At 45.0% G+C, this 24,639-nt stretch overlaps 1 protein-coding gene across 1 annotated transcript; it reads right to left on the bottom strand.

Annotated features, from left to right (window-relative positions):
• Positions 1 to 1,227: 1,227 nt before the first annotated feature.
• On the bottom strand, positions 1,228 to 20,472 carry LOC120800277 (calmodulin-regulated spectrin-associated protein 3-like). The gene is made up of 19 exons (XM_040146266.1): positions 20,337 to 20,472; positions 14,310 to 14,587; positions 13,308 to 13,448; positions 12,221 to 12,307; positions 12,018 to 12,053; positions 11,440 to 11,487; positions 10,231 to 10,369; positions 9,692 to 9,831; positions 9,076 to 9,169; positions 8,908 to 8,959; positions 8,241 to 8,302; positions 8,118 to 8,148; positions 5,465 to 7,943; positions 5,235 to 5,356; positions 4,822 to 5,108; positions 4,622 to 4,721; positions 3,408 to 3,523; positions 3,170 to 3,288; positions 1,228 to 2,944 (listed from the first exon to the last, which is right to left on the bottom strand). The coding sequence occupies exons 1-19, from the start codon at positions 20,470 to 20,472 to the stop codon at positions 2,615 to 2,617; spliced, it is 4,797 nt and encodes a 1,598-aa protein (XP_040002200.1). The 3' UTR covers positions 1,228 to 2,614.
• Positions 20,473 to 24,639: the final 4,167 nt, after the last annotated feature.

Here is a 24,639-nt window from a genome sequence, read left to right as displayed (position 1 = left end):
CCACACCTGGATTTGGGGATTTTCTGCCATTCTTCTCCGCAGATCCTCTCAAGCTCTGTCAGGTTGGATGGGGACCGTCGGTGGACAGCCATTTTTGGGTCTCTCCAGAGATGTTCGATTGGGTCCGAGTCAGGGCTCTGCACTGGGCTTCAGTCGTCCTAAGCCACATTCCCACTCCCTGCGTTGCCTTGGCTGTTGTTGCCTGTTGGAAGGTGAACCTTTGGCCCAGTCTGAGGTCCTCAGAAGTCTGGACCAGGTTTTCATTAAGGAGATCTCTGTACTTTCCTCCCTTCAGCTTTCACTCAACCCTGACCAGTCTCCTTGTTCCACATTTCAAGCATCATAACTAAAAGGTCTGCATACTTATGTCAATGTGACACTTCAGTCTTTCCTATATAAAAAAATTCTGAAATGTTCCTAAAATTCTGTTTTCTCTTTGTCATTCTGGGGTATTGAGTGTAGACTGACGAGGGGAAAAAAATGACCTTAAACGATTTCAGCATAAGGCTGCAATATAACAAAATGCTGCAAAAAGTGAAGGGGGCTCAATAGTTTCTGAATGCAATGTATGTCCTCACTTTGGTGTTATGTGGTGGTCGCATCAACAAACCTTCTCTCTCGTGAAGTGACCTTCCTCTATGGATCTTGGCTGGTGGCTCCAGACAGGCACTTGGTATAATAAGGTAATAATATGTCAGTATTGTATTGTCAGCTTGTTGTGCTGCCCCCATGTGGACCAAAAAAAAAATTCTTTGAAATTCTCTGAACTTAAAATGCGCAGCGCCGACCTTTCCCACCCCCCAACCCTGATTCTCCTGCCGAAACCGAAGCTGCCCCCTGACCCCTCAATTGTCCTCGGCAGTGGCAAACATGTGGCTCCTAAATCTGTAAAAAGAAGCTGCCTGAGAGCTCCTGTTTACAGGTCCAGTCATAAATGGTATCAGGATTGTCTGACCTGCTCTCGAGGTTTGATTCATCAGTGCGAGGAGAAACGACAGGCCACGTGGGTGAAACGGACAACTAGGAAGAAGTGAATAATATACTAAGAGAGAGGGAGGACAAAGAGTGAGGGGGGAAAAAAGAATGAAAGAGAAAAAGCTTGATCAGTGGAGTTTAATCCAGTCTGTTATTTCATACATGAATGCTGGTCTGAAAAACACCAGTTTAATTGTGTGCACTCTACCAAGAGTAGGGATCGGGTTCAATAGCATTTTATCGAATCTGAGTGTTTTCCAATCCTCTATCAAATCTTGTTAGGAAATGAAGACATCTTAGTTTTTATTTCTCTAAAACCTAAACCAACAAAATGAAAGATTTCTCTACATACACGATGCATTTAGTGTTACCAGACAGCAGACTCGCTGCTGCTCTGCTACAAGTTGCGTTGACTTTGGAACATTTATGTTAAGTTGGTCCACCATGTTCAGTCATGCAGTCTTGTCTTCAACTCGGTCACTGAGTTAGAACTCGTTTGTATACGTCACCAGTTTTTTTTTTCTTTTCAAAAGAGACAAAGACGTTGTGAATGAAAGATTTGATAAGGGATTCATTTGCCGCAGATCCTAACAAATCCAGGTATTTTACCAACTTAGAACCAGATCCGAAATGGAACCGACTATCAGAACCCATCCCTAACCAAGAGTGCACCAATGCAGATACTTCTAAATGTAAGCTTGGCATGACACACCATCCTCATTATGCTATTCATTGTACAAAAGTTGTGTAATTGACATCTGTTGCATACGTATACCCATTATCAACATAGTTTCGTCAAACCACAAGCTCGCGCTGCAGTATTATTTTGAAATAAGCTTATGCCACATACAGTAAATAACCATTCATGCTGTGGTAATCATCGCTGAAAACCGCTGACACATTTACAGATCTTTGACTCAGTCAAAAAAAAAACGCTGCTCTCTGCATCATATGGCTATGGCTATCTTAATTTTGCAAAACAAATGTGCTCTGATCCACTCGCTGACAGTTGTGGGTAGAATTTAACTTGAGAGTCGTACAAAATAAAAGTCCTGCCAGTCAACTCTGACATGGGAAGGCATTTTCTCCGTTGTTTGGCTTAATGTATAAAAACTGGTATTCTACTTCAGGACTTTAGTCCACAGAACCAGAGAGGGATCAGACACTAATCTAATGCTTTGTGAAAGTCAGTGTTTTTCACTGAACAACTTAATAAAGTTTCCTTTTCTTCTGAAAGAAAAAAGTCGTTTTTCGAACAATGAAAGTATAGGTAAGGAGACTTTTTAAAAGTAACTCTTCCCTGTGCAATTAACCTAAGATTTTACAAAACCTTCGTCTGTACATTCTGGATATGAGTGTGTCTCTGTTTTCTGTGTAGGGGAAATAAAGTTGCACTGTTGGTGTTTTCATGCACATGAAGGGGGAGTAGAAATATTTTTTTTTAATATTTTGCTTTCTATTAAAATCCAAGGGCAGGACAGGTAAGGTGTATGTATGCACACATATGCCTGAAGGCTTATATCTGTGCATATAAATAACTTTTTCATGTTCGACTACAGCTTTCACTATAATTACAGTGTGATTATAGTGTTTTCTTTAATTGGGTCACTTTGATGTGGTGTTGAAGTGGCGATGTGCCTCACTTGGAAATAACTGCCTTCTTTGTAATGCTTGCTCTCCTGCTTCCTCCTCCCCCTGCTCCCCCTCCTCCTTGCCAAAGATGGCTGGGGATGGTGAAGGCATCTACACTCATGCCCATGGTTTTAGAGGGGATGGCACTAAACTGCTTCCTGTCTGAACTGTATTTGTAGATGGACTCCACCTGGGTGGAGCTAATCGTCCGGGGACCCACGCCAGCCAGTCGCACAAGCTCCTGGGCGTCGGGGTTCATGGTGTAAACGCCCCTGAACTGGCAGCTGGAGTCGCGGAAGAGGATGAGGAAGTGGTTCGCGGGACTCTTCTCCATCTCCTGAGGTTGGTAGAAGGTGGAAGTAAGAGAAAGAAAAAGGCAACAAGTCATATTGGAGTTCTAGTTTTCATTTTCATCTTCAAACATGCAAATAACCCAATTTGGTGCTTAAAAATGCACAAGTAACAGAATTCATTATAAGATTTAATTAATTAGCGTCATATATCTTAATAAAAGAGTTAACACAGACTACAGAGATAACGAATCAGAAAATGAGTCCTCTACCTCAACTATCTTGTTTTTCTGTGTCTCGTTGACCTTTCCAGCCAGGCAGCAGCGAGAGAGTGCGTTATGAATGATAAATTTGTTGGACTTGAAGCTTGGTTCTTTGAAGAGCTTTGGACCTGAAAATAAAACAACAGGCACGCTTGTTTATGCAAACCCATGTGTATAATTGTAAGCATTTCGCAATGCATAGGAGTCCTCAAGAACGGAGAGATAGTGTACCGTTGTAGTACTGTACCTGTGTATTCTGGGGCAGGTGACGTTCCATTGGAACCACTCTCCCAGTCCTTATCTCCATTCTGATTGGCCAGTCTACTTGGTGTCACACATCCGGCTGGAGAATCAGGACGGCTGCTGGAGGGAGGTCAAACAATGAGCCAACAGGCCATCACCTCATATCTGCGCTAGCTACCTGATGACAGAACGATTCATACCTGGATCATCAATAAGACCCTAGTCTTTTCTGCCCAACTTGGAGAGGTTTAGTGGCGATTAGGGGTATAAAGCAACTAAGAACTGTACAAATGCCCTTGTTAATAAGCAACGCTTGAGCTGTTGTCACATGACAAGCATCAAGCTGAGTGGATGGTGATCTTGATATCCATCCAGGAAGACAGTTTAACAGTTATGTAAACATGTTGTGACACTGAAACAAAAAAGGTGTTAGCTGTGTTGATAGTTACAAAAACTGAAGACCCTGGTGGTCTGAAAGGGTTTGGATACTTGACAGAGTGTCAACTCTCCCTCCTCAAAAATAAAACCCGAATTATAAAAATGGATATAAGGTAAGATTCCAACGGCCTTTGCAAACACCAGTTCTTTGGTTGTGACATATTTTTATGTGAGAAATGAGTCAAGTAACAGGACTTCTACTGGGGGCTAGTCTAGTCCTCTTTTTACCCCTTGTTGTGACACCAAGTATCACCCAGACCTAGCGGTTAGAACTATTTAGCATGTTTTCAGCTCCTGGACGTTAGCATGCTGAAGTTTAACCTGTAACATCTAACTTACTGTTATGCTAATATTAGCAAATAAGTATATTAGCATTTTAACATTGGCATTTAGCTCTAACTCAGCTAGTTCAGCTAATGTTAGCAAGCTTACATTCAACTTTCAGCATGTTACTGTAACATGGCAACTTTAGCATGTTAGCATTAATCTCAGAGTAATTTGGTCTTTAATTTTTGGGGTACTCTACCAGGAAGTGAACTATTGGACAAGTGGAAATTTCGACCTTTTGATCACCAAAGTTATCCAGCTGCATCCTTGGGGAAACATGAATTTCTGTACCAAATTTCATGGCAATCGATCCAATAGCTGGCAAGATATTTCACTCTATAAAAAAAAATTTGACTAAAAAGACCAGAGAACCAGAACCACCATTTCTTGAGCCATGCAACCATTGTGGCTAGAAACCTAATACAAATATAAATGACCTGTGCAGCAGTGTACCTGTGGGGTTTCTTAGCGATGTCACTACCACGGTTTCCTGGATCATCCGTTGCTGCCAGGTTGAGGGAGGAGTGAGAGTAGACTTTCGTCAACTTAGAGGCTAGAGAAACATGATGACAAGAAAACGCTTTAGTCATTTAAATCATCTACAGACTTGATATACTTAATTTGTTGATAACTTTTTTCACTTTTGACTTTACCAGTTGTTCCCTTGGCTGGACTCCGAGACAGCGGTGTTTCCTCCCTAGTCATGCTGCGAGGCCGAGAGCGAGCTTTCTTAGCCGAAGATCGTCCGTGATTGGATGATTTCTGCCGCAGTACTTTGTCCAGATCATCCATGAGCCTGAGCTGATGCCGCCGGGCGTACTCCCCTCGTGTGAAATCTCCCCGACGGGCGGGAGTAGCAGGAGGTGTGGGGGATGGGGAGGTGGTGCCTACAGGAGGTGTATTGGAGGGAGACGCCACTCTCTTGTCTGAAGATGCTGGTCTGAGAGCAGGAGAAAAAAGGTTACTTTGACATGGGCACAGATAAGCTTTGGAGTCGATGAAATGACAAACTGAAGCATTGCAAACTTGGGTCCAGGATGCTAAGATTCATGTGGGTGTGTTATACCTGTTTTCCCTTTCTTGCTCATGCCACTGTCTCCTCTTCTTCAGCTCCTCCGTTCTCTTATGCTGTCTTTCCAACAGGAGAGCTCTACGCTGGGCCATCTCCCCCTCACTGTGTACCTCCTCCTACAACCACACAAGCACATGATCAAATACCCAACTGTCATGACAGAATTAATGTGCATGCAAAACAAGCTCCTATTTCCCCCTCCATTCTCTTTAACAAACACTAACCTTAAAGAAGAATCCTATTCCTCCTCTGGGTTCTAGCTCATTCTGCTCTTCACTTGGTTCCAAAGTTTCTGTCTGTCTTGTGTGTTCTTTGGATTCATTTTGTTGCTCTAGAAAATCCGTGGCTTCTGCTGTAGCCAGATTCAGTTGCTCTATAGGATCGAGGGGTTGTGTGGCAAGTCCTCTTGCAGGTTCCGCAGCAGATTCAGTGTGATCACTCATAGAATCAGAGGAAAACTCCTGCCCTTCATCAGTTGGTTCATCACTGCCTCCGTTTGGCCCTCCAAGAGATGATAGTGAAACCTCAATCAGACTACAGCGCTTCCCTGCACCTCCATCCCTCCCTCCTTCACCTCCTGGGATGTACACAGCAGAAAGGGACAAAGTTTCGCTTTCAAATGAGCACTCTGAAGCAGCACCAGAGCTGCTGCCACCAGCAGCCCCAGGACGATCCTGTGTAGGCTGTGACAAAACCGGCAGCCCTCCGACAGCTTCTACGTCGTCGTGCTCCAGCTCCAGGCTGAACTGAGTGGGTGTCTCACTAGAGCCTGTGTCTGAGTTGTTCTCATCAGGCTGTGGCTGCTGGGTAGGCTTAGGAGATTCCTGAGGAGTCCGGGGACCACCAATACGGAAGGAAGAGGAGGTCTGAACCTGACACTTGCTGGGGGAGACACGGCGCAAGTGGGGGAGCGTGTCCACATTCTGGGTTGGTGTCAAGACGCGATTGAGTGGGGGGAACTTGAGTTCAGAAGGCCGTGGGTGGGGGCGCTGATGTTGGGGGCGTGGGTGGTGTTTGGGGCTGCGTGGCGTGGAGGAGGAGTGAATCTTAGTGCGAGGAGCGGGGCAGGAGGAGGAGACAATAGTTTTTGGAGAGGTGGACAAGGAAAGAACATGAGAACGCCGTGATGGAGATGAGGCAGAAGGGAGATTGGGACTGGCAGGGATCATCCAAGCTTTACTGTTGTTCCTGGTAGGAGTCTTTGTCGGGGTTCTTGGTGGTGTCTTTGTTGGTGTGTGGGGAGGGGTTTTGGGTGGTGTTTTGACATTACTTCTAGGTGTTGATTTTTGAGTGGTTTTGGGTGTATTTCTGGGTCTTTGGTTGCTCATGAGCTGCTGTTGCTGTTCGGTAAGTTTCTGCATGTCCTTCTGTAGTGACTGCAGAGCTTCACTCAGTTTCTGCACCACTTCATTACATTCGACAAAGACTGCTTCACCTGCCTTCTCTTTTTCTGCCCCTTTCTTACTTTCAATAGAGAATGTGACCTGTTTCTCTAACCGAGGAGGATTGGAAACAGATAGCTTCTCTTTCTCCTTATCTCCATCTTTTTGTTTCTCCTTTTCTTTCTCTTCCTTCTCCTCCGCCTGTTTCAGTAGCCCCTCCATGCGGGTGAGGCGCTCCTCCAGGGAGAGATAATCCTCCTCTGTTCCCTCCCCACCTCCATCTCTTTGCTCTCTTTTCAGTTGAAGGAAAGCGGTTTTTCCAAGCCTCTGTCTGTGTTTGGCAAAGATGGCTTCAATGCGTCTTTTCTGGGCTTCAATGCTTTTGCGTTTTTCCTCCAGACGAGCCCCTAACTCCCAGGCCTCAGAGCCTGGTTCAGGGCCTCTGGGACCTGGGCTGTCCTGGCGGCCAGGGGCTCCGGCTGGGGTTGAGGGTGTATTTGGAGTTCCTGGAGTTGTTGGGGTTGGAGCAGAGGCTGACTCTTCTCCGGGAGCAGCAGAATGTCTTCTTCTGATGTCTCGTCGCTCAGCAAAGCTTGTCATTCGTGGACTATTGCTGGAGCTGTGGTTTCCCTGGCGACCGTTACCGGGTCGAATATTACCAGGGGCGTTTCTAGGGTTATCATCCGATGCTTCAGAGGAGTCAATGCTGCCGTCTCGTAGAACGGAGTCATCGTCACGTGACATATCAGAGCTCCGTTCTTGTCTCTCCCTCCTCTCACCCCTTCCTTGCCTTTCAGTATCACCCAGTTCTTCTCCAACAGGCCGGTAGAGGATTCCAGAGCGACAGGGGGCAGAGCTACTCAGCTGGGGATTGTCCTTCTCGTGGGAATGCAGGAAGAAACCAGCAGGGGCTCCCTCGGGACATAACCTGGGCTCCGGCCTTCCTCCCAACACCGCTCTTCCATCTTTCTCCGGTGTCCTACCATTCTTTCGATCTTTGCTGTTGGGAGTATGAACCACCTGTAGCGCCTCCTCGATAGTTGGCAGCTCTCCTAGTGGTGCTGTGTGCGCGTAAGGGCCCCAGGAAGACCGCTGCGATGGGGCTGAAGCGCTGACCAGGTGGCTGAGGTCCTCTGGAGGGCTGTACGGGACACAAGCCTTCCCTGCTGAAGTTGGCGGTGAGGTCATTGCAGGGATGCCGGTGGTTAGGCTGTCAGTGCTGACAGAGCGAAAGACAGAATCTATTGGGTTTCCCATGACAATGTCAACATCACTGTCCAGCCCAAATGGGATGCTGAAAGTCACTGCTGACAGAGGACGACTGCAGAGAGGTGGGTGATGATGGAAGGATTTACCAAAGGATGGGTTGTGCCAGACAGTATGGAAAAGCAGAGACCACAGAAGCCAAAGTAAGAAGATTAAAAAATTAAGATAAAATATGAATGCAACACAACATTTACTATAGAAATCAAACAAAGCTTTTAAGTGTATCTACCCGATTTGTTTCTTTGTCCAACTTTTGTTTTCTGAAAGGACAGATACAAAAACAAAGGAGTCTGTAAGTTTTAGTTTGGTTAATTAATTTCAAAGAAAAATTTCTGTGCTTTGTATTTCTCACCTGGTGACACTGGGGACGAGATGGGCACAAAGGGTTGTTTGAAGATAAAGGAAGGAGAACCACTGAAACAGGACACAAAAAATTAAGATGCTGTTCATTCCAAACTTTCTTTTCTTTTTTTTAAATAAAAACACACTTAAAATGTAATGCTACACAACTGAGTGTTGCAACTTTGAGTCTAAGCTCAAAACATGATGGGTCTATGTCAGGTATTTCTTATTACTTCTTGGCTCGATCAGATCCTACCTTATTGTTTTTGTAAGGGTTTTTTAATTTTATTTGGGTTTGGCTACTCCATAAATGCTGCAGTAGTTCATGTTCAGGGTCTGTAGTTAACAGATCCTTTTAGCACACTGTTCTTCCAGCACTACGTAGAACATTCACAGACTGCAAGTACTATGAAAAATGACAGGTCTATAAACATGTGATGTATGTATTTAAAACAACAACAAACAACTAACTGTCGTAAAAAAAAAATAATCCAGGTACTTTGCACAACCGAGCATACAACTGAAAACTTAAAAATATGGTGTCGCCATCGCTTCACAGCACTCTGGCAGGTGGTTGTTGAAGGATTAAAAAAAAGACAGGTGTGATAAATGCCTGATTTGTTTTGTTTTATGCCTGACTGATTCTGTGTGTGGTGTTCAAAGGATGCTTCTAATACCTGTTGCTGTTTCCACCGACAGGACTTCTACAGTCAAGTAACCCTGAGACATCTGAAAGACATAGAAGCACTGCGGATTCAGAGGCTGGTGTTTATTTAACAAACACTCTGACAGCCGGTGCATCAATATTGCAGGAAGGTATTTGAAACGAACTGTATGTCACAGACCTGTGAGGTCGATGGGTTGTGCGGGCTGCACAAAATCAGGCTTCTTGACCTCAAACCACTCCAGCAGCTCTGCTATGAAGCTCATGATGTTCAGCTGAGGGGGGGACAGAGCACATTAGGTAACCGAGAAGATGACAGACTCAAACAGGAGGTCAGATTTCAGAGGCAGAATCAGCAAACTGTCGCGAACACTTTGTTCCAGAGGCACCGCAACAGCTCGCAGTCTGTTAATGCAGCTGAGCACATGACAGAGCTGCAACATCACAAAGTGCAAACAGACGTTGCACAGATATTAGACCGTCAACACGGTCAGCAGTTGTGTGCTTGTCTGTAAGTCCCCCTTACACACTTCTGGGCAGTTGGCAGTTGTTGGGTTATAGGGAGACACTGCCCTCAATCAAATCTGATCAAACCACACCCACACAACCTCGATGGAGCAGATTTGATTGTTAAACTCTAACGATTGTTGTTGTTTTTTTGTCTAACTTTAACTTTGATCGATGCCTATTTAGTAACAAATGTTTAATTTTAAGGCAAAATACATACATTTAAAAAAAAACAACACATTTTCAGGTGCTTGAACTACAGTGAAAACGCAGGAGGTGGTGATGCTTACGTGAAGAAGTGGCGGAGCGTAGAGCAGGTCCTCCACAGCGAGGGGGCAGCAGCTCTGTAAACTGCTCCCACAAAACTCTTTAATCAGCTGCAGGTTGTAGAGACTGTCAGCCACTGACATAGTGTCCTTCAGACACACATCTGGAGGAAGAGAAGAGAAAGGAATACATAAACACGTGTGTTCGTTTCTGTCAGGGAGTAGTGACCGAATATACTGGCTTCAACTTCATACACTACTCTAACAGATGCTTGTTGACACGTGAAATGTTTTGACAAAAGATGTTCACTGAATTCCAGCAGGAACTCGGTGAACGTCTTCCGGTGGAAGAACATCTTCCAATGGAACCTATAATGCACGTTTGATGAGGGGAAAGCAGAAGTTCTTTTCCAGTGAATTTAGCGTTCAATACCACACTTACTGGAAATCCTTTTTTAAATGATGGGCCCATCATTTAAGCTGTTGAGAGTTTGGAAGCAAACATCAGCCAAATATGAATATTTCATCAACATGTGTGTTAGAGTCTGAGTTCATGTGTGTACCCTCCAGAGGCAGCAAGCTGGGGCAGTAGTAGTGCAACACAGCAGCTATAGCACAGCCATTAGACAGATCTTTGACCGCAGACAGCAGATGGAAAGTAGGAGTCAGCTTAGACTGCACTTTGTCCTTCCTATAGCGGATCTAGAGAAGGGAGAGAGAGGTAGGGGGGAGGAGGAAGATAAGAAAGAGAAGAGGGTAAAAAGAGGAAGAGTTGTGCAAAGACAAGTAGGAAACAGAGACAGGAAATAGGCATGTGAGGGAAAAAGAGGAGAGATCACATGGCAGATACATTAAAAAATACAGATATAAAGATAGATTAAGGTTCACATCAAGTTCTAGAGAGTAGCGACAAAAGAAATGCAAAAGTAGCCAGGATTGTCCTCCTTTGAGACAATAAATAAAACCATCGACCCAAACTGTGAAGCCAGCCAAACTCCAGGAAAATTGCAAAGAGAGGAAAACCCACAGAAACAAAGCGCAAGACCAGTGATGCCTCAATTAAGAAACAAATGCACACATAAACACACACACACACACACACACACACACCAACCAGAAGGTGCAGTGCAAAGGTTAAAAAAGGCAATACAAAAAAAGTGAAAGAAAACTATGGGTGGAAAAAAAATGCCCGTGATTAGAATTGAAAATGAGGATGTTTTCCTCCGGTGTCCATGCAGCAGAGACAGGCACTGACGACACTGTGAGCCGCCACTTCTGATCAGGTAAAAACTAAGTAATCAGATGGGTTTTAAAAAAACGAATTGTACAGCTCAGATGCTGTAATACTCTTTTAAATGTGTGCTCGAGATAAAATACACCCAAAAACAAGACAAACAGTGCATGTCTAAGTGCATCAGCTGTAACTTATACTAAATGATGTTGTGCAGCCTTGTTGCAGGAGTACAAAGATTAACACCCAGTCTTATTGTGCCTCCTATAACATGGCTTTGTAACACAGACTGTAAAGAAAAGTAGTAAAACATAAAAAAAATATGGATAAATAGTGTTAAAAGCGAATGGGTTTCAACTGATCCATCCAACCTCGGGGTTGGAGTGGCGATTAGTTTGCAGTCAGTCAGTCAGTCAGTCAGACATTGGTCAACAGCGTGGGGGGAGGTGTGGCGATTGGTCAGTCTGTCAGTCTGTCAAGTGCGTCGCTACGGGAGACTTGGAAGATGAGGGTGAGATAAGAGCGAGGCGTTATACGTTACCACTGGCGGCTTATTCCCCGACTCCTTCAAACAAAAAGCGATAGCATGCTGGATGGGGGGGATGGCAGAGAGAGGGAAACAAGCATAAATGACAAGGGGGCCGATCATCACGGGAACCGCCACACCACAAAGTCACATGGCACTGCTCAGGGGGAGAGGAGCGACGGGGGAGGAGGAGGAGGAGGACGAGGAGAGGAAGGGGGCAAACAAAGGGGGCGCAGAGGTTGTTTAATAATCAGCGAGGAAGTGATTTCACCTCCCTCCCTCCCTCCTCTCCAACGTCTCCTTCTCTCCCTCCACTCCGATATTCTGGGCAGTTTGAGATGAAACGGATGACTGAATGTAACAAAGTCAGAAACACCCTCAGTGTCCGAAACATCATCAGTTAGCAATAATTACCACCTACAGGACATTTCGGTGGCATCTAATTAGTCAGCTGAAAAGGTCATACACAGAGGAACCTTTCATAACGGGACAGATAAGAGGGATGTCGGGCGTTTCCAGCAGGCACAGTAATGTCAGCCATAGCAGATGGACAGACCCAGACAGAAGGAAAGACAGGAGAAGAGTAGACTTACGGGGACTAGTTTCCAGTACCACCGGCTGGACTGACACTGCCAGAGGGCAAGGCACAGCAGAGAAAGACCAGGGGCGGAAAACAGAGAAGCAGAGCGTGGGTCGATGTTAGAAGCTTCAGCAGCACAACAATGAGAGACAGTTGCTTCAGTGCAAATCATCATGCATGTGAGTATGTATGTGTGTGTGCTGCAGGTATTCTTACCGTGTCCTGAGCAGGCTGCAGGTCTGTACACGTCTGCGACTTGAGGGGCTCCTCCTCCTCTGTGCTTTCTCTCAACTTCTGGTTCAGCTGCAGGCACAAGACAGCGACTGTTAAAGGACAAGTTCGCTGTTTTCATCCACATGACACGACACATGAAAAAAACAAAAACAAACGGCTGTCAACTACACACACCATCATCTTCGAAGTCAAACAGTTACAAACAGGAACATTAATCCTATTAACGGCAAAAACATGAGAAATATCCAGCTTCCCCCTTGTTGCATCTGACACAACTCAATGAATGAGTTGTATCAGAGGGATAAGATAAAAGCATAAGAACGCAAAGTATATACAGTATATATATGAATATAAATTAAAATGATAGGAACAACAGCAACCAAAGACTGAAAAAGGGGGGAAAAAAAACAATAAAATGACTAAAAAAATAATAAAATGAAATATATAAATAAACTATGGAATGCGCTCAGTTGATATTAACAAAATAATAGCGTTTCATTACTTCCATATCCAAGTACTGCTTCCGCTATTGTTTCCACTGAGGAAAATGTTGCTTCTCCTGGCACAACCTCACCAAGATTTCGTTTCAAGAAACTCAAAAAACTTGGACAATAATTAAGACCTTAAAAAACCAAGCAAAAAAAAAAAAAAATGTCGGAAATGTCTGTGTGTTCTTGTGATAGAAAAGACGTTACACTATCAGGTATAATTGACTGTTAATTGATCATAAACAGAAAGCTATAGAAAATAAAGTCAATAGCACCCAGAGGGGGCATGTTTAGTGGCCCTTTATCGCTAAGAGATGGTAAGACATGTCTGAGTCTGCTGATAACTTCCAGTTTCTCAAGTTTATATTTATGCTAGTGTTTGAAGAGCCAGCAAACTCAGTTATGAGCTGCTGCAGAGTGGTCAGATTCTCAAGACCAAAGATGTCAGTGATGGTGTGTTTTGCAATTATGTTATAATGGTAAACAATATTTTAATTAAGGTTTAAATAGAAAAAACGTGAATCTGTCTCTTAATCAAATACCTGCATTCATGAATAAGGAGGGAAACAACATGGCCTCACCCGGTTGACCCAGAAGAGCAGGGCGTTCTCCCACGGAGCCCCGACGCCCATCTGCTCCGCCTCCACCGCCATCTTCACCCGGCCCACCGTCTCTTTAGCAGCCAGTGACATCAGAGCGTCAATCAGGGCCAGGTGGGATTTCTGCACCAATCGGGGACAAAAGGGAAAATTTAACCACCTGAGCCTGTTTGGCACACACTGGCAGATTTAATCAAGAATGAAATATGCAGAGATGGAAAGTGCACTTGCAAAAGCACTGTCCTAGTATATATATACTAGTACAGTTTTCACTGTTGGTAATTTACTTTAGTATTTCCATTGTTGGAGGCTTTCTACTTTTACTCCAGTACATTTCAGACCAAATATTGTACTTTTTACAACATCTCATTTATTTGGCAGCTGTAAAGTTTCAGGTCCTACTTTACGGATAGGCGTGGATGGATTACTAAACGGCCCCACTGGGCACAGGCTGAGAGGCCCCCGGGGCCCCAGAGGCAATGGGGAGTCTCTATGAATATTTCTTGTTTGAAACTCAAAGCAAACAAAGAAACAAAACGACCACAAAGTTGATGCAAAACGACCGATGTCTGTGCCCAGTGTCCCGTTTTCTCATAACCCATCCATACAAATAAGGCTTTAATATTATATATTACCTGGAAACGCAAGGTTTTCACTTGACATTGAAGCTAAACTTGACTAAGCTAAAATTAATACTTTCACTGTCTAAACTTGGGTAGATTTTAGTTTTTTAGTTAAATTAAAATGGTGAATACGGGAACTTGAGCATTTTTTCCATTGGGCTATTATTACTTTGCCTTCAACAAAGAATGTAAGTACTTCTTCCACCACTGCAAATCAAACCGAGCAGACTGAGATCAAAATAAAAACAACAGAACACACACACACACACACACACACACACACACACACACACACACACACACATACACACACACACACACAGACAAACACAGACACACACACAGACACACAAAAACGTACTGTCTTGATGGGAACGTTGCCGAGATCCTCCTGGGTGACATCTACATCCTGGACCTTCGGAGTGAAACCTTTCTTACTGAGGAACTGCAACAGGGCAGAGTTGTCGGCCGGGGACCCCTGCGATGCTGGCAAAGAGAGCCCGTGTGCCTGGGCCAGCAGGGCCTGAGCTCTGCAGTAGATCTCCGGGGAGAGAAGCACCTTGGACACGGCCGGCTTGAGGTGCTCTTGTTCATACTGGTCCTTGTAAAGCGGCTCCCGCAACTCCACGGGAACATTTTCTGGAGAGAGAGAAGACGACTCAAGTGAGGTTTTTAGTCACACTAGAAGCATGGCTGTGGGTGGTCAGTTAGCTGGTCCACGGCTTCAGTCCAGACTCAACTATCTAAACAACTATACGGACAGCCATGAAATTTTGTACAGACATTCGTGGTTCCCAGAGGATGAATCCTACTGACTCCGCTGATCCCCTGACTTCTCCTCTAGTGACACCATGACGCAGACATTTCAGGATTTTAGTGAAATGTCTTGACAGCTTTTGGATGGATTGGCATGAAACTATTTTTACATATTCATGGTCCCCAGAGGATGAATCTTACTACCTTTGGTGCAGGTCAAAGTTTTCACTTATTTTGTGAAATATCTCAACATCTAGTTGACCTTCACGGTTCCCACATGATAATTCATACTGACTTTAATGATCGCGACTTTTCCTCTAACACCATCATGCGGTTCCCATTTGTGGTTTTGAGGGTGGTTTGATGAATGCCTTGAAATTTGGTACAGATATTCATGTCCATTCAGGATGATTTTTATCGACTATGGTGATCCTATGACTACTGTCAAAAGTTCAATGCCTGTCCCGTTCTTTAGTTTATGACCAAATAACCTGCAAAACTAATGGCATTCCCATCAGCCTCAGCTGTGCTATGTATTTGGTGCTAATTAGCAAATATTAGCAAGGTAAGATGCTAAAATAGGATGGTGATCAAGTTAAGAAATACACCTGCTTAGCATGTTAGCATTATCACTGTGATGTGAGCATTTTAGCATCATAGATGCTCTTAGAATGCTTAATTAAGAAAGAAAGAGCTGCAAGCATAGCTGTAGCGTCTTAATGTTGTCAACGTATACAAGTAAAGACACAACTGTGGGGTCAGAATTTATATTTCAGTGGACGGATGGTGCGAGTTGAAAGAGTCCTCTCAGTGATTATCTTCAAGCGGAGACGTTTGAGTGGGGGCACTCATTCATCTAATAGAGGACATTCTCTGACGTGAGGGGAAACAGAACCACGAAGCAGGTGATGGTGCAGCTATAAGACATTTCTTGCCTTCCTGCAGATCTACTGTAAGAGATGGGAAAAATGAGTCAGCTTTCCCTGCATTGGTCTCTGAGAAAGACAGCGGCGCCCACTGTATCTCCAGTGCATAGAACTGCTTTGTCAAGTCATTGTCCCGTGTGGAAAAGGTTACAGAGGTCACACAGGCTGCTGCCAAGAGACCGCAGCTCCACCGCGCTGTCTGTTCTGGCAAGAGAAAACTAAACAAGTACTGGAAAAAAAGTGAAAAAAAAGTTGCCCCACATTGGAAATTAGGCGAGAGTAAGTAACAGTGTCTGACTGTGGGGAGCCTGCAGGAGAGGATAATGTCATCATCTGCATGAATAGCTCAGCTCAGCGAGGTTACCCAGACGAGAGTGTGTGTGTGTGTGTGTGTGTGTGTGTGGGTGTATGTGTGTGTGCATGTCAAGTAATCTATGATGTACAACTCAGACTATGATGAGTGGGTCATTTCACTCTCACACACACACACACAGGACACACAGTAATGCACACTTTCCTGGCTGACCTATATTCCAACTCTGCAGCCTCTGGACAGCTGCACGAGTCGGTATAATCCTGAAGATTGAAGTGGACTTCTTAAAGGGAATATCAGAGTCTACATCTCTTCCATTTACTCTTCCAGTCAATCCCTTTTCCCCTTTAAGCCATTGCCATTTATTTTCTCCTCCTCAACTCCTTCATCTGTCCATTCACATTAAACTATGGCTCGTCATGAGGGCTGCAACTCCTCGTCTTTTCTTTCTGTCTGTAACCTACTGTTGTAAAGCTTTCTTATGAAACTGAAACTCCTTCTTCGCATCGTCTGATCCCTCTCTCTCTACTGCTGAAGAGAAGAGAAGAGAAGTGTCACTACATAAACAACAGTTTGAACACGCACTCCACTGCAGCGTGACACACACTGTTTGGGGTTAAACCGTCGCCTTTCACACTCTGCAGCACTGGAAGGAAGGAGGACTGCCATCACTATAGGAACGGCGGAAAGCGGCCATTCTGTCCCTATCGAAGCAGTGGGGAAATGAGACTGGACTGCAGAGTAGGACCCAGCTAACCCACTTAACATAATACTAATTTAATCAGGAAGAAACAGAAACAGACCCGTGGAGCTAAAACAGCACAACAGTGCTACATGGTCTGGAATTCATGAGCATGATCAGGTGCTAGAAACCCCCAAAGATATACACGTTACTGACAATATAATACATGACGCTCATTCAGTGTTTTTCAGTATGAATTAATGTGCCGATTTCTTTCTCCATTAGGCCAGCTGATCAATGTTTTTGTCGATAAAATGTCATAAAACAGTGAAAAAACGCTCGGTCTGATTTTCCAGGGCCCAAGCTGGAGTCTTCTGTTTCCTTGTTTTCTGCAACCATCAGTACAAAACCCAAAGATATTGGTTTTACTCTCCTATATAGCAAAGAAAAGTGGCAAGCCCTCTTATTTCAGAAGTGGGAATCAGAGAACATTTGACATTTGTGTTTGAAAAATGACTGAAACCATTAGTCGATTATCAAAATAGTTGCCGGTCAGTTTTCTGTTATCGATTAATTATTCCACATTTCTCTGGCCCCTTTGGGGGCAGCAGAAACAAGACACGAACACGTCATTGAGATACAGTATTTTCACCATTTAAGTCGGTATCGGGAACTTGTTAGCAAACAGTTGCTTATTTACACATCCGGCACGCATGGAGCAACATAGCATTCATCTGGAGTCGTGTGTCTGGCCACATGAAGAGCGTAAGTCCAATATTGGTTCTCCGTTAGCTCTACTTTTGGTCTCCGCAAGTTCCAGAGGGAAATATCTGGCTGCTAAATGCTCCATTAAACTCAGATGCTAATTTTGTCTTTTGTCTGTCGCTTTGCGCTTTTGCGGGAAGCAAACGGTGACTTTTTTAGAGTTTTTTCAGTGCAAACCGCTGCACGCTGCAGCCAAGAACAACACCAATAGAGCGGTGAGAGGGAACAAAACCGTGTAGCTGTGGAAGGGAAAACAAAAACAATGAGCTAAAAGTGGCTAAAAGAGCTCTGTAGAGTTGAGGGGAACTGCGAAATTGGGTGATAATGGAAAAATGGGCCTTTATCAATACAAGTGACTCCTTGCATACCTAAGTACTAATGCGATCCAATATTAAAATATCGATTGTAGCCGATTTAAAGATAAATTAGTATAAACATATTTTCTCACTTGCGTCTAGTGGTTTAAACCATGCAGACAGTTTTGTTTTTTTGCCCAGATTTTGAGATATCCGCCCATTTGCGCATCAACCCCGATACAATAGAGGCGAGTGGAATTTCGTCTGCGGTGCTAACTGCCTTGAAATATCCCACGGTTACCAATACTTTGATCGGGTGCCATTGGAATTACTTTTCTATCATAGAAATAGACCCTATAGAATGTTTTTCGTAATTTGGATTGGTGACCCTTTAAAGTAGACAGAGACTAAGAAGTAGAAATCGTGCAACCGTGCTAACTTTTTTAGCACCCCCCCCAGATTACATATTTATTTTTAAGAAGTATATTTATTGCTCTCATTTTGTCAGTGGTACATTATGCTTCTGATCCAACCTGTTTTGTGATGCTATTATGCTCTTTCCACACTTTATCTAATTCATTACAAGTCTGTCTTTTGTGTTTCGTGAACTCTAGGATTTTATGTTCTATCTGTGCCACTTACAGCATCTTGATAAAAGAGATCTTTAATCTCAGTGAGGTAATTTCCTGGTTAATTAAAAAGGTAGAATATATAGAGCAGGCCTTTGAGTTAAATCTCCCCTCATTTGACTGGGTTAAAGCCTATCACTGACATCATAAAAAGCCTCGGGAGAAAGAAACGCCAGTAACAAAGTTATTTTATGTAGAAGACGTCCTTTGACCATGTCAGATATAATAAATCTTAACAGCAGCAGGAGTGAATGAATCCCATGTGTGGCTTTTTTTTTTAGTGCTATTTTCTTCCGGGCCTCCATTAAATTTGTATGAGACACCCACTGGGCATTTCCAGCAGTTGACAGACAACAATGGAGCCTCCCCGCTGAGAGGTTTTCAGCTCATTTCGCCTCCTGTCTCCACTGACTCGTAGACTGGACACAGATACGACACGAACTTCTGTCTAGAGCGACTGCTAAGGCCAAAAAAAAAAACGTGGACTATCACAGAAAAGGGAAACTGCGTGAGTTGGCCATCGCATCACTGTGTTGGTCAGCAGAGCCTGAACCTACACACAGACCCGATGTTTGACCGGGACATTGCCATTTGCAACCCTGTGTTTGACAACCAGCTGGTGTGGACAAAATAACTGAAAACAGCACCGAGACAATTAGTTGAACCACAAAGAGAAAAAAACAAACAAACATAATTTTGATCAATTATTCCTGTAGGTCTCTGGTCCCGGCATCTCAAACGGGATTTGCTGATTTTCTCTGTTTTTTGTGTCGTTATGAACTGAGTCAAGTTGGGCTTTGAACTGTCAGCTGGACAAAATGAGCGATGGGGGATGACTTCACCCTTGTGACAGGCAGCTGTCACTATTTTCCTCTCTCTCCTTGTGGAGATCACGGAGGGCCACGACAGGTGCGTTGCTCCGTGATGAAAGCAACCACCGACTGCAGCCCCCCAGAACTAGGAGCATCTTTGCAGCATGATGTCATCCGACACAACGGCCATCCCAGACTGCAGAAACACCACGGAGACGAATCGATCTCTCGGGCACGATGTCAAAACCGGAGCAAACGACATTTTTAAGCTTCACGAACGCGCGGGTTCTCTCAGCGAGATCCGACGGGATTGCATCAGATTGTGCAGCCGTTACTCGCCTCGAGTCCGTCCTGTCTATTCCCACACCGGGTTTGACCGTTGACATAAACATCGTGCATATGTTGAAAAACAACGCGCGCTTCCGCACTTCTGTCGGGGCCGTGTTTTTTTCAGAGATAACCTCCGAAACGTTCCTTGAGTGACCGGCGAATTGGATGCACCTGCGGCAGCTGCCACCGAAGAAGCAGCAGCCCCACCGTCTCGGAAGACCCACTGTGTCACCTTCACCATCCCGCCACGCGCTGTAGCCCGGCGTGCGTGCGTGCGTGCGTAACACTGACACATATATTGTGCGGTCTTGACCCATTTACAGGCGGCCCGCACATAAGTTATAACCCTACACCCCCGAACCCCCCCCCCCCCCCGCGCACACACACACACACACACACACACACAATCGTTTCTTAAAAACGAATCTAATTAAGAGACAAGCCATTTTGTGCCCAGGCTACATTTTGCCCGGTGAACCCCATCCCCAGGCCCTGATGTAGCGGCTCTGACAAAGGGCTTTGTTGCACTGCAGCGATGGCAGCCTCCAGCTCCTCCGTGCATCACGCAGCACTGAGGAGATTCCTCCTGACAAGCCTCAGATTCATGGCACGTTAATGGGCCGAAAAAAACAAACCCCTTCCTCGGTGATCCGGTAACCTACATGCGGTAGTGGAGCTGCGCAGGGTTAATTGCAAGCATCGGTGGACGAGGACGGATGCTGAGCGCTTGGATGCTGGAGGTCCCCCACCCCCACACCCCCCAACCAGACGCCAAATAAAACGAGAAAAACTCCGAGCTCCATATATAGCAGGATCAATTATTAAGCGCCCCACCCAAAGCGGCGCCTCGGCCAGTGATGTTGACGGTCTGGAGTCTACCTGCGGAGCCGTACGATTTCGACAGCAGCCAGCGGACGCTGGCGCAGATCTTGGCCCGGTGGAAGTCGTACCGGTCCAGCGGTTTGATCTCCGGCACCGAGAAGGTCCTCCTCATCGCGCTGGGAGAGTCCACCATGGCCGCGCTGGGTGCCGCACGGAGGACGCGGAGGCAACAGCGGCAGCGGCAGCAGGGGCAGCGGCGGCACCGGGAGAGTGTGAGGAGGAGGGATGGAGGATGGAGGAGGAGGAGGAGGAGGAGGACCCTGTGATGCGGACGCAGACTGAAAACAAAAAAAAAAATCAATGACAAGGCTACAAAACAGTTTCACACAAAAAGGGAATTTAAGAAACAAAGCTGGTCTATTAAGAGCCTCGTTGATGAATCACAAATCTGTCATATGCAGAATCAAATGCGTCACCTCTGCCATCAACCGGCTCCACGCCCCCATAAACGTCACACGTCGGGCCCGCGGGGGGTGTCACAGAAAACCCGCTCTCCCCTCTTTGATTCGCGTGAGAGAGTCCGCTCTGGGGACCCGCAGCCTGCGAGACCCGTCCGGACTGGGGAGACGAATTCGGCGAGTCAGCGTCCCCCGTCCTCCGGGCGGAGGTGCCCTCGAGCGAGGCACCGATTTTACCCCATCGAGTCGAGCTGGCAGAGGACAGTTCAGAGACCAAAGATCCCGCATCCCGGTTAGATTCAGCTGATTTAGTCCACTAGGAAGTCTCCCCTGCAGGACTGGGTTAATCAAATCCCCAAATCCCCAACACTGAGTATTTTTTTTAAGTAGAGTACAAAGTAAACTTAGAGAGACCTTATCAAGCCTGATACTATATTTGACCATAGATGCATACATATGGTTTGGGGGGGGTCGTCTAAGATCGTCTCTCGTGTATATGGATATTTCTGTGGAGAAATGTTAACGTCTCTATTCTACCTTGTACTCGGGCTGAAACCTCCGAGGGGAGCCAACTTGATATCTGTCGTCAATTAGAAAGCAGACCACGTTTTAACTCATGTAGGACCGATGGCTGGGGGCTTTTGGTGATGAAGGCCAGGTTCACGTCTTTTCAAGTCTGTCCCGAGTACTGGGGAAAGGTTTTTGGCTCGGAAAAGCTTCGGCCGATCCGAACTGTAAAAGTACAAAATCCCTCCTTTTCACACCCTCCTTCCGTTGCAGCTCAACTGGGACAAACTGCTGAAGCCTTTTTCTTTTAAAACAGATTGAGCTTTGTGCATCCTGCCCCCCCCCCCCCAATCCCATCCCATCCCATCCCATCCCTTCCCCTGGAAGCAGCTTAGGAAGGAATGTCTGTTCATGTTTAGTCTGAACAGGAAAAAAAACGATTGCAGCCTCCAAAAAGCTGTTTGTATAACGTTCATATGGTCCCGACTCTTGTTTAAAGACAGTTTTCTTTCCCCACAAGTGGAGAAATAAACATCTATAGAGAGCAGCTCAATAGGCACATTTCCAGTTCAGCAATAAACAAATTTAGACACTAATGTTCTCCTTCTTTTAATAAAACGTTACTTCCAACAAGATTTGGGGGGGGGTGCTTTGGCCAATAAGAAACCATTCAACAACATTTGAGAAACTGTCTTTTCTCAAGGTTTTGCGGCATTAAATAAAATAGGAATGTGCAGCCCGTGCCCTCCGGTTGTCACGGCCCTCGTGCAAGAAAGTCTGCAAACTGCAGTAAATAGAATTTCTAAATTCTGAGCACGTATAAGATATAAAGGCACGAGCAGGTGGGTTTCTGTGCTCGCGATGAGGGTTTTGTCCCTGTATTAAAAAAAAAACCTGTATCCACGAATTATACAGACTAAACAAAAATAAGAGATGAAAGAGAAGAGGAGCAGCACCGGGCAGAGAATTTCACCATGAGAGAGGGACAGAGTTACCTTCTAGATCAGCGAGGTCCACAGTTACCGGGGCTCGGGCACGTTCTCACACCGGGCCCCTCGTGAGAACCTGCCACCGGGTTCCGCCACGAGGCGAAGTTAGCGCAGGGGCAGATCTGCGCGAGTGCAGAAAGCACCGAACAAACAACTGAATAAAGACACAGAAAGGACGTGGAATCGGAGACCATTAACGGTCCCTGTGTGGGAAAGTGACTGTTTCAACTGTGTCAACCAGGCCCTCAAAAATGGACAGGTACCACCAGCGCCCCCTAGTTTACCTGTAACCCCCCCCCCCCTGCGCTTTTCCTCTCTTGTTAGACTCCGCTCTTTGCGCCGTCACACTGTACTGACCTACTGGGACCCTTGACAGAGCCGTTGTTGATCTTATTACCAGCTGTGCTTTTCCTACTATGAGAAAAGTCTAAATGTCTGCTGTGAGAAGAAAAAGGGCCTATTAAATCTGCTTGTTACACAGAGACAAACGAGGAATCCTGGGGGGGGGGGGGTCACATACATGACATATCCGTAAGTGCACGCAGACCTTTTAAGAGCCAGACGTTGTCGGTGCCTTTCGGGAAAAAGCAGCAGAAACAGAGGCAGCATCAGCCGCGGAGAATGTGACAGAACCAGTTTGTTCTTTTCCTCGTTGGTGGCCAGGTGCACGTTAAAAAAAATCACGGAAACGAGGGATCTTTAGAGCTCGTGCAGGCGTGGACAGTGCTGCTATCTGATCGGGGCCATCAGATACGTTACGTGATGTCAAAGGCAACGACAGGCTCACTGTCTTTGGGCTCAGCAAAGAGGACTGGGGCGAGCTGCACTGACCTCTGCTCTGACTGACTGCGGAGAAGAAACGAGGTGTGTATGTACGTGTGTGTGTGTGTGTGTGTGTGTGTGCATGATGTGCAAACAAGGCCTCATACCTCATGTTCAGATTATACTTTTTCCTTGGGGTTTAATATTGGATTAAATAGGAACTATGGCTGAAACAAAGAATCTTTTCTTTCTTCAACTACAGTAACTTTTTTTTTTTTTTTTTTTAGTTATGTTGTTTTTAAAAGTCTCATTTGTTGAAACTCTTATTTATTTTCGTCATGTATTGTGTAACACATTGCACGGCAAAAAAACATGTTTAATCTTAATACTAAGTCTGGTATTGACCACATGAGTGAGTACATGCGATTCCTTTTTTGTGGTAAAAGTATTTTCATCACTCCGGATTAAGTAATTGAAAGCACATTTCTCCGAGCAGCAGTGCAAGTAAAAACATATTTTTTTGTTTCCATATTAATTTAGAACAGAATCTAGTTGATCAGACTTTGTCTGGAAACTAAGAAAGCTCAAAGTTAAACTTTTACAAGCAACTGACTCTCTAATTTTGATATTTAACTAATACTGAGCACCTAATGTTGAAAATTAAATACCACTGAATTGCTGGCGGGGAATATTTTAGTATTTCAATGCCATTAAGCTGAATTTTTTGTGCTTAATGTGTAATCGGTTATTTCAAGTTTTGCAATTTTTAAAACCTGAATAAAGATTTTTGGATATTGGACTTGAATATTCTATCTGAATTTTTGAACCCTGAAAGGAATACTTTTGCACAACTTGAAATTACCCACTGAAAATGTAATATAAATAAATAAAAAAGAGGAGGGGTGGGGGTTCAAACCACATAAATCATATCAAGTATTTGGCTTCTTTAAATATCCCGAGCTTTACGGGTTTTTTCCTTGCCTCCTCTGTTGTGAAAAACCAAACTGGATTCCAGAACAATCTGATCACATTTTTATTCCTCCCGCAGGTCAGCCGGCAATGGGTGGCTCCTCCTCTAAAAGGACCTTTTTTTGGCAAAAGAAGAAGAAGAAGTCACAACTGAACAAGGCCTGGAGTCAACTGAGGGGGGCGCTACCCAATAAGAAACACAAGAGGAAGAGTATGCTGTCTCTGGATAAAGTGAACCTGGATAACCTGAGGAAGGGGAAGCATTCCCAGAAGAGATTCTCACTGCCAGCGGACAAGAAAGAGCCGACGTTGCTGAGAAGATTCTCTCTTGGCAACATGAGGAAGGAGTCGACTCAGACGGCTTCAGCGGGAAAGAAGGAGAACGACGGAGGAGGGCTGGGAAAAGTAGGAGAGCAGATAAAAAGGAAATTTTTCTCAAGAACCTAGGAAAGGGCTCAGCACTCAGCGAGAGGCTGTTCCTCCCCCTGGGAACCTGAAGAAAACAAAAAGGAAGACAAGAAGGCCAGCAGTCCAAAAAAAAAAAAAAAAGTGTCTGACAAGGAACTCGGTGAGATCATGGGATCCATCCGTCTAGCAGGGTCCGAAGCAAAGGGATGATTTAGACCAAAACAATCAGAAGAAAAGATGTCAGCAAAAAGGTGACAGAGAGACACA

Source organism: Xiphias gladius, chromosome 15 (genome assembly GCF_016859285.1).
Source record: "Xiphias gladius isolate SHS-SW01 ecotype Sanya breed wild chromosome 15, ASM1685928v1, whole genome shotgun sequence".
Lineage (NCBI taxonomy): Eukaryota > Metazoa > Chordata > Actinopteri > Istiophoriformes > Xiphiidae > Xiphias > Xiphias gladius.
Note: the sequence above shows the minus strand (reverse complement) of the source record. Positions and strands in the feature narration are given on the sequence as shown.